The 10,634-nt window shown below is 37.0% G+C and overlaps 1 protein-coding gene across 1 annotated transcript in view; it reads left to right on the forward strand.

Annotated features, from left to right (window-relative positions):
* Nucleotides 1–10,634, forward strand: part of LOC105529876 (serine/threonine-protein kinase WNK1) — a 163,518-nt gene that overhangs the window by 68,170 nt on the left and 84,714 nt on the right. The window contains exons 3-4 of the mRNA XM_011967139.1: nt 6,229–6,449; nt 9,172–9,329. Coding sequence (XP_011822529.1) covers nt 6,229–6,449; nt 9,172–9,329 — 379 coding nt within the window. The remainder of the gene's footprint in view (nt 1–6,228; nt 6,450–9,171; nt 9,330–10,634) is intronic.

Raw genomic sequence — 10,634 nt, forward strand, 5'->3', positions numbered from 1 at the left:
TGATAGATACAATTTAAGTAGATCTTAAAGGATAGAGAGGCTTTCTGTAATTAGGGAGGTGCTACGGGAATAGTTAAAAGAGAGAGAGAGAAGTAGTGTAAAGTTCATGGTAGGATACCCTTTTGTTTAAAAACAGGATGTTTATAAGAAGGACTAATGACAAAGTTTCCAGTATTTTAATATAAAATTCTAAAAATTATATAGAAAAGGCAAAAGCACCATACAGTGAGCACACACTCAGCACCAAGATTCTGTTGTTACTTTTTGCATCACTTGCATTACCATATTATTAATACGTCCATTTATTCATCATCCTTCTATCTTATTCATTTCATAGTAAAATAAATAGTAGATATCATTATGCTTCACCTATAAACCCTTCAGTATGCATTTCATTAGAGTTCTAATATTTGTGTACTTTTTCTTTTTTTTGTTGTTGTTTTTTTTTTTTTTTTGGAGACAGAGTCTCTCTCTGTCACCCAGGCTGGGGTGCAGTGGTGCAGTCATAGTTCACTACAGACTTGAACTCCTAGGCTTAAAGGATCCTCCCACTTCAGTCTCCTGAGTAGCTGGGACTCCAGGTGTGTACCACCATGCCTGGCTAATTTTCAAATTTTTTGTAAAGATAGGGACTCAATATATTGCTTATGCTGGTCACAAATTCCTGGCCTCAAGTGGTCTCCCTTGCCTCTGACTCCCAAAGTGCTGCGATTCAGGTGTGTGCCACCACACTTAACCATTCTTTGGGATTTTTATATATTGGATCAAGTCATATGTGAATAGATAGTTCTTTCTGGTTTGAATGCCTTTATTTTTCTTGTCTAACTGTTTTGGCTAGAACTTGAATTATGATTAGCACTGATTATCCTTGTCATATTCTTGATTTTAAGGAGAAAGCTTTTGGTCTTTCACCATTGAGTATATGTTAGCTGTGAGTTTTTCATAAATGTTCTTTATCATGTTGAGGAAGTTCTCTGCTAGTCCTATCCTAGTTTGTTGGTTTTTTTTTTTTAATGGAAAGGTATTAGATTTTGTCAAATGCTATTCTGCATCAAGTTAGATAATCATGAGACTGCTTCGTTCTATTAGTGTGATATATTATACTGATTAATTTTCTTACGTTGAATCATCCTTGCATTTCATAGATAAATGGCGTATAATCCTTTTACTCTGCGATTGGGTTTGGCTTGCCAATATTTTGTTGAGAGTTTTTACATCTACATTAATAACAGTGTTGGTCTATAGTTTTCTTGTGGTATCTTCAGTGTCAGGGCAATACTGGCCTCATAGAATGATTTAGAAAGTGTTTCCTCCACTTCTACTTTTTGGAAGAGTAGTATTTGTGTTAATTCTCCTTTAAATGTTTGGTAGAACTCATCAGTGAAGCCATCCAGTCCTAGACTTTTCTTTGGAGATTAAATAATTTAAATGTATTTATTTTTCTTTTGTAGTATACTGTTTTGATTCCTTTCTCATTTCCTTTTGTGTATATATTTAGATATTTTTTCAGTGGTTACCTTGAGGATCACAACTAACATCATAAACCTCCAACAGCTTACCCTGAATTGATACCAACTTAGCTTTAATATTATAGCATACAAATCTCTGATCCTATACAGCGTCACTCTTCCTTCCCATTTTATGTTTTCGTTGTCTCAGATTTTATCTTTATACATTGTGTACCCATTAACATAGTTTTATAATCATTATTTTACATGCATTTGTCTTTTAAATCATGTAGGAAATAAAAGGAGTTATAAACCAAAAATACATTAATATTGGTTTTAATATTTAGATGTGTGATGGACTTTACCAGAGATTTGATTTGGTTTTATGGCTTCAAGTTATTGTCTAGTGTTCTTTTATTTCCTCTAAGGATTCTCTTTAGCATTTCTTATAGGGAAGGTGTACTACTATCAAACTCCTCCAGCTTTTATTTACCTGGCAGTGTCTTAATTTCTCTTTCATTTCTGTAGTATAATTTTGCTGGATATATAATTCTTGGTTGGCAGTCTTAAGTTTTTGGGGGGGTTTTGCTTTTGTTTCTTTTAGCACTTTAAACGTGTCATTCCACTGCTTTCTGCCCTCCATGGTTTTTGCTGAAAAATCAGCTCATAATCTTATTGAGGATCCCATGGTCATAAGTCACTCTCCCTTGCTACTTTCAAGATTCTCTCTTTGTCTTTGCCTTTTAGCAGTTTGAATATAATGTTTCTCATTGTGGATCTATTTACATTTATCCTTAGAGTTTGTTGAACTTTTTGGATGTGTAGATTCATGTCTTTTACTAAGTTTGGGAAATTTGTGGCCATTATTTTCTTAAATATTCTTTTTGCTCTTTTCTCTCTTCTTTATCTGGGACTCCCATTGTGTATATTTTGGTCAACTTGATGGTGTCCCACGGGTCTCGTAGACTCTGCCCATTTCTGCTCCTCAGACTGTATAGTTTCACTTCCTATTTTCAAGTTGATTGCCTTTTTCTTCCTTGTGTTCACATATGCTGTTGAAATCCATTAGTGAATCTTCACTGTGTTTTTCAGCATCTGAATTTCTACTTGGTTCCTTTTTAAAGTTTCTGTCTCTGTTGATATTCTCTACTTGAATGGAATATTCTCTGTACTCTAACATTTGGCGACCATTGTTCTCAGCATTTAGTCTACCAGTTTTTGGCATAGGTACTGTAGTTATCCCCATTTAACTATGAGTTGATTGTTTTTAGTAAATATCTTAGTACTGAAGAACTGATTAAGAGCTCTGCTTATGACAGTGGAGCTTTTCAGCAACTGGGTTTTTTCTTCAATGTGATCGGGCAAAAATCAGTCATAATGGAAGACCCTGAAGTGCTTGATATATCAGAGACATCTTATGTTTTTTGGAGGTGAGTCTGTCGCCCAGGGTGGAGTGCAGTGGCGTGATCTCGGCTCATTGCAACCTCTGCCTCCCGGGTTGAAGCGATTCTCTGACCTCAGCCTCCCGAGTAGCTGGGACTACAGGTGCATGCCACCATGCCCAGCTAGTTTTTATCTTTTTAGTAGACACCGTGTTTCACCATATTGGTCAGGCTGGTCTTGAACTCCTGACCTCAGGTGATCCACCCACCTCAGCCTCCCAAAGTGCTGGGAGTGAGCCAGCGTGAGCCATTGCACCCGGCAGAGACATCTTTTTTTGTGTCCGGTCTGCACTGATGGTGCCTGATTGTCACTTTTCTTTCTCAAGATGTGGTTGGTTATGGTGATTTTAATTCATATTCACATTTCTAGAACCACTTTTCATTCTCACCAAACTTAGCTTCTCTGAGTTTAGAAATGTTCCATTTGTAATATGGAGCAGATTGGATCCTTTCTTGTCCTTATACTTTCCTTATGAACGTTGCTATAATAATCATGTTTGTACACAATTCCCATAGAATAGGTTCCTAAAATGAAATGTGAATCATAATATATGTGTAATTTTCATGTGAATAGCGTTTGAGACAAAGATATGATTTCCTGCTGGCTGGGATAATCTTGAAGGTCTTTACTAAAATGATAGATACAATTTAAGTAGATCTTAAAGGATAGAGAGGCTTTCTGTAATTAGGGAGGTGCTACGGGAATAGTTAAAAGAGAGAGAGAGAAGTAGTGTAAAGTTCATGGTAGGATACCCTTTTGTTTAAAAACAGGATGTTTATAAGAAGGACTAATGACAAAGTTTCCAGTATTTTAATATAAAATTCTAAAAATTATATAGAAAAGGCAAAAGCACCATACAGTGAGCACACACTCAGCACCAAGATTCTGTTGTTACTTTTTGCATCACTTGCATTACCATATTATTAATACGTCCATTTATTCATCATCCTTCTATCTTATTCATTTCATAGTAAAATAAATAGTAGATATCATTATGCTTCACCTATAAACCCTTCAGTATGCATTTCATTAGAGTTCTAATATTTGTGTACTTTTTCTTTTTTTTGTTGTTGTTTTTTTTTTTTTTTTGGAGACAGAGTCTCTCTCTGTCACCCAGGCTGGAGTGCGGTGGCACGATCTCAGCTCACTGCAAGCTCCGCCGCCTCCCGGGTTAATGCCATTCTCCTGCCTCAGCCTCCCTAGAAGCTGGGACTACAGGCACCTGCCATCACGCCCGGCTAATTTTTTTGTATTTTCAGTAGAGACGGGGTTTCACTGTGTTCGCCAGGATGGTCTCGATCTCCTGACCTCGTGATCCGCCCGCCTCGGCCTCCCAAAGTGCTGGGATTACAGGCGTGAGACACCGGGCCCGGCCTGTGTACTTTTTCTTTTACCTCCAAGCAGCATCAGGATATAATAAATTATTATCGTATGATTGAATGAGTTTTGACAAGGCATTCATTTGTGTAACCAAAACTCTTAAGATAGAGAACATTTCCATCATATCAGAAAATGCCCTTATGCCACTTTCCAGGCAGCCTTTTCCTTACCCTCCATCCAGCATTACTGTTTTGATATATTTTTTAAACCACAAAACCCACTTTTGCTATTAGTTTTCTTCAATTAACCCACCCAAATGAAGTACAATTTTTAGTTCTACTATTTGATTTTTAGTTAGATCTGGATCTCTGCATGTTTTTCATTTTAAGTAGTTGCCCTGAAGATTACATTTACGTTGTTACTTTTCACTATTTAGGACTAATACTGTACAATTTCATGTAAAATATAAGACCTTTGCACAAATGAAGTTTTCATTTGACCCCTCTACCACTTGTTTTGTATGTTGTAATTTTCATATCTTACATAAGTACATAGAAAATGGTAAGTCATTATTAAATGGGAGTAATTATAGTACCTATTCAACAAAATTGGAATACTAAATGCAGGAAACAGTGACAGCCAAATGTTAAGAGTATAGAAAATTTTAGCTCAACAAATAGAGAATATCAGTAAAGACATAGAAATTATAAAAATGAAACATTCAGGAACTGGAAAACAATAACTATATAATATAATATGTAAGCATATCATATATATCACAGTATTATAGATTTCCCTTTAATCGTGTGTGTATTTTAAAGATACTGAAAGGAAAATGTAGTCTTTTATATTTAACATTTTTAGTGCTCTTTTTTTCCCCTGAATATTGCCAGATAAAGTAGGCATTAGCACTCAATCCTCAGATGTATCTTTTCTGCAGTGGGTAGCATCAGAGGTCTCTGTTCAGTTCTTTTACCATACTTGGGTTGCTTGGAATCTTTCCTACATATACGTATTTCAGAGGTCAACTAGAGATTTGGGCAGAGTGAATACACAGAATTTAGGACTCTCCTTTGGTGCCTGCTTTCTGAGATTTCCTCCTTTCCTTTCTAGATCTGTGCTGTGCAATAGAACTTTCTGCCATTATGGAAATGTATAGTGTATACCATCCAGAATGGTAGCTATTTGCTTCATGTGGCTGTTGAGCACATGAAATGTGGCTAGTGCAGTTGAGAAATGGAATTTTTTATTTTAATCTACATTTGAGTAGTCACATTTGGCTAGTGGCAACTTTATTGAACAGACCATCCTTGCAGAAAGGTCTGTTAGCACTGTTCTTGATGCTGTGGTCATTGCAAACTCAGTCCCCATTTCTGTCTGGGGTTTAGCAGACCCGCAGAATCAGAACAGGGCCTTTTCTTAGGTACAAATGTATTATGAAGAAGGAAACTCAAGCAGTACTTTCCCTTTGTCCCTGCCAACTATGACTGATTTTGATTGCTCTCCAGAGCCTTCAAGTAATAGTTGTTTTGTGTACTTTTGACTAGAGTTTATAAATACATCTGTGTCTGATAGAACTACTGCACTATTTAAGAGAAGCAGAAACTCCACCTGTTAATCATTTAAATGGTGACCTAATTTTAAGGAATTCATATTTGGTGCTTTGTTATAATTCTCTTACCAATCACTAATTAAATATTTTTGGTTCTGAAATATTTAGCTGATATAGCCAGCTTCATCTCCCATTTCTTTAAGAAAAAACTAGTTACTTAATACTATCATTGTTTAGATGAAAAAGTATTTGGAAGACTTATTTTTCTGTGTCTCTTAATAGAATTTTTATTTTAAACTATCGTAGCCCCGCTTACTAAAAGTATTACTAACCTTTAATGTTACTGAATCTTAGTATTCTAAATTTGATATTCCCATCTCCAGTCATGTTAGAATTTAATGGAATTCTTCAAAGCAACAAACTCATATCGTTGATAACTTGTTTGGTATACTTTGCTTTTTCTAGGTATCTGAAAAGGTTTAAAGTGATGAAGATCAAAGTTCTAAGAAGCTGGTGCCGTCAGATCCTTAAAGGACTTCAGTTTCTTCATACTCGAACTCCACCTATTATTCACCGCGATCTTAAATGTGACAACATCTTTATCACGGGCCCTACCGGCTCCGTCAAGATTGGAGACCTTGGTCTGGCAACCCTGAAGCGGGCTTCCTTTGCCAAGAGTGTGATAGGTATGTTTCAGGTGTACCTTGGAGCCTGACTGGCTTTCTGACATTCCTTTTATTTAGAATCCTGGCCCTGTCAAGAGTTTTAAGTGATATAAACCTTAAGAGATTCATAGCTTGAACTCAGGAGGTGATCCGTTCTACTTACGAGATGTAGGATTCTCTACATTTGTGCTTCTTGGAATCATCTTAGAGGCTGTTGATAACATTACATTACAAGGAATAAAGTGAACTTTGTTGATAAAACCTAATGTAACAGTCTTTTTTTGTTGTTGTTGTTGAGATGGAGTCTCTCTGTGTCACCCAGGCTGGAGTGCAGTGGTGCGATCTCAGTTCATTGCAACCTCCACCCACCGGGTTCAAGCGATTCTTGTGCCTCAGCCTCCCGAGTAGCTGGGATTACAGGCATGCATCACCATGCCTGGCTAATTTTTGTGTTTTTAGTAGAAATGGGGTTTCACCATGTTGGCCAGGCTGGTCTTGAACTCCTGGCCTCAAGTGATCCACCAGCCTCAGCCTCAAGTGCTGGGATTACAGGCGTGAGCCACCTTGCCCAGCCAGCCATCTTTTCGTTACACACTGTTGATACTTAATATTATGCATTATTTATGTAATACATACAGTATGTCACTTAATGAAAGAAATGGAATTTATATTTAGTTTTACTTCCTAAAATTAAAAGATAAAAATTAAATTTTTAGACATATAAAATGTCTGTTGGGTATATATGTATATTCAAGAATATTGGCCAAGCACAGTGGCTCATACCTGTAATCCCAGCACTTTAGGAGGCTGAGGTGGGAGGATCACTTGAGGTCAGGAGTTTGAGACCAGTCTGGCCAACATGGAAAAACTCTATCTCTATTAAAAATACAAAAAAAAAAAAATTAGCCGGGTGTGGTGGCGGGTGCCTGTAGTCCCAGCTACTTGGGAGACTGAGGCAGGAGAATCGCTTGAATCCAGGAAGTGGAGGTTGCACTGAGCTGTGATTGCACCACTACACTCCAGCCTGGGCAACAGAGCAAGACTCCGTCTCCAAAAAAAAAAAAAAAAAAAAAAGGAATATCTAGCCTCCTAACATTTTGTGAAAATAAATATGACAATTCATTCTGAAAAGTTGGTTTTATCAACTTTTTTCTTAGTCTGACTCTTCAGAAGTTATGATCTATCTAAAAGAGTATTTCTCAACCTCAGTACTACTGAGATTTGGGGTTGGACAATTCTTTCTTATAAGGGGCTGTCTTGTACATTGTAAGACTCGAGCAGCATTCCCAGCCTCTACCCACTAGATACCAGTAGCACGCTCCCTGTCTGTCTTCTAGTTGTTATGACCAAAAGTGTGTCCAGACATTACTATATATGACTCCTAGAAGACAAAATTGCCACCTGTTGAGAATCACTTATCTAAAGAACAAGGCTGTCCCTTTCAGACTTTATATGTTAGAAACTCAAAGCTGGAAAAATAATTTAATGCCTATTTTGATAAACTTTCACTCTATGAAGAGGGTATCACAATTTAAAAACTTGAAGTCTTCATAAACACTCTATTTACTCCCTCCAAAAGGTGACAATAACAAAAGAAACCCATTAATTTTTAAGCGAACTTGGATCCTAAGTATTACTAGGAAAAGCACAGAACACCAGTTATTTGTACATCTTTCAAAAACAGTGTTCTCCTTGGAATATTATGTAACTTCGGTTAGGAACACTTTCACCTTTTCTTATAATACATTCACAAGACGAATGGGAACCGTGTCATTTAAAGCTGAATTTCTTTTTTTGCCTTCTTCACAGGAAACATTTCTTTGATTATCTTTGGCATCCTGAAATCCCTGACCCAATAGAGTTTTTATTTTCTTTGTTCATTAAATCATAGTGTGCATGTCTGTTTCTTGGAATGCCTTATAATTTGAGGTATGCAGACCTAATTTTCTGGAAGCATTATAAAACCTAGTCTTGTGAGATCACACGCTGCTCATAAATCAGTCTGTATTTGGGTTCTATATTTGTGTGTGTATTTGTCTTTTTGCCTGTAGGATGTCCCTCACTGTATTTCTTGTGTCTGTAGTAGGCTTATTTGCGCACTACAGGTGCGACGGTAAGTATGTGAAGAAAAGGGCTCTGGTGAGTGGCCTTTGGAGACAATTACGCTTTATTTCATTTTTTAAAAAATGTATTGAATATCGGATTTTTCACTGCAAGGCCTTCTTAAAAAGTGAAACTAATCAGATTGAGTGTTAATGCCAAGAATGTAGCTGTAAATGTTAACCTACAACTACCATACATTAGTGGACACACAAGTATTTTGATCTTTTTAAACCCATCATCTTATCTTATAGATGTGCCATTATATCTGTTTTGTTCCTTGCATAGTGTCTTTCCTTTTCCTTCTATTTGTTTTCAATATGAATTATATTAGTTTATCTCTTAGCCAAGGCTTTATTTTCACATATTGTTTAGAGAAATTCATTTTACACAGTAAATCAATAAATAGATCCTTGACCTTATTCCAGTTTCATATAAAGGCCTTGCAGTGGAAGATCTTTTACGAGATATTTGGTGGAACAGACTGACTGAGAAGATTTCCTTCCTCTTTTTCCCCCCTTTCCTTTTTTCTCCCCATTCCAATTTCTTCTCTCTCACAGGTCAACCCCTCTGCTTCTCTCCCCGGTGAGTAACGTCTGAAGCTTCTGCTCGCATTGAGTCTGAATCGTTCTTTTAATTTAAGGTACCCCAGAGTTCATGGCCCCTGAGATGTATGAGGAGAAATATGATGAATCCGTTGACGTTTATGCTTTTGGGATGTGCATGCTTGAGATGGCTACATCTGAATATCCTTACTCGGAGTGCCAGAATGCTGCGCAGATCTACCGTCGCGTGACCAGTGTAAGTCTTCCCCTAACTGATTGTTGAACTTGGGTTATATCTAACAAAGAATCCCAAGGTGGATGACATCAAACCATGTAAAAGAGGACAATAGTGGAAGGCATACTGAGTGAACTGTTGGAGTGGGGGTGGTGGTGTTGAGGTATGTGTAAGGCTATTGCTCATGATACAGTGAAAGATAAAGATCAAAGAACCACTAGTTTATCCTGTACCCACCTTGCATTCATTTAAATCTTTATGATGTTTAGAAACACATCCTCATTGCCTACTTTTTAACCCCCTATTAATTCAGCTAAACTCCCATTTTCTCCTACCACATAGGTCAGAGTTAAAAGTAATGTTTTTAATTCAAGATGCTTTGTCAAATTAATTTGTTCACTGACTTTTCTCTGAATGACTTGATATGATTTATTAAATCTTATATATTAGTACCTACAATATTTAAGGCATGAATAAATACCTTTTTGTAGTTTAAATTACCCATGGTAGTTCATGTCTGCTGACAGATATTTTCTACAGCTGTCTTAATTGAAACCTGAAAGGTAGTTGTTATGATTCACTTCACTTTATCACTACATACTTCATTATGCTACTCTAAAATACATTTTCTTACATAACCATATTATGCCTGAAAAAATTAACAATCATTTCTGTATCATCCAACACCCTGAACCTGTTCAGATATTCTCTCCATTGTTTCAAAAATGTCCGTTGACAGTGTTCAAAATAGGCTCCATCAGGGTCTACAAAATGTATTTTATTGTTGTAGTTCTTAATCTAGAACTATTGCTTTTACTTTCATTTTCTGCATGCCAGAGATTTATTGAAAAACTTGGATTATTTTGAGGAATGTTCCACATTCTGAATTTTCCTTGTAGTGTCATTTAACTGGTTTATTCTTCTACATTTCTGTAAAGGGAAGTTTACCTTAAAATAGTTGGGGTAGGTTAACAATGTAAAAATAATTTTGTCTTTTTTACTCGCATTCACCCCAGAGTGTACGTTGTCGTTTTCCAGAGGCTATATGATACTGCACATATGATACTGCAGCAGAGTACATGCAGAAGCAGATATAAGAATTCATTTGTAAGGCCGGGCGCGGTGGCTCATGCCTGTAATCTCAGCACTTCGGGAGGCCGAGGCGGGTGGATCACTTGAGGTCAGGACTATGAGACTACACTGGCCAACGTGGTAAAACCCCATCTCTACTAAAAATTCAAAAATTAGCCAGGTGTTGGCGGTGCGCCCATGTAATCCCAGCTACTCTAGAGGCTGAGGCCCGAGAATCTCTGGAACCCAGGAGGT

Source organism: Mandrillus leucophaeus, unplaced genomic scaffold, assembly GCF_000951045.1.
Source record: "Mandrillus leucophaeus isolate KB7577 unplaced genomic scaffold, Mleu.le_1.0 Scaffold79, whole genome shotgun sequence".
NCBI classification, from domain to species: Eukaryota; Metazoa; Chordata; class Mammalia; order Primates; family Cercopithecidae; genus Mandrillus; species Mandrillus leucophaeus.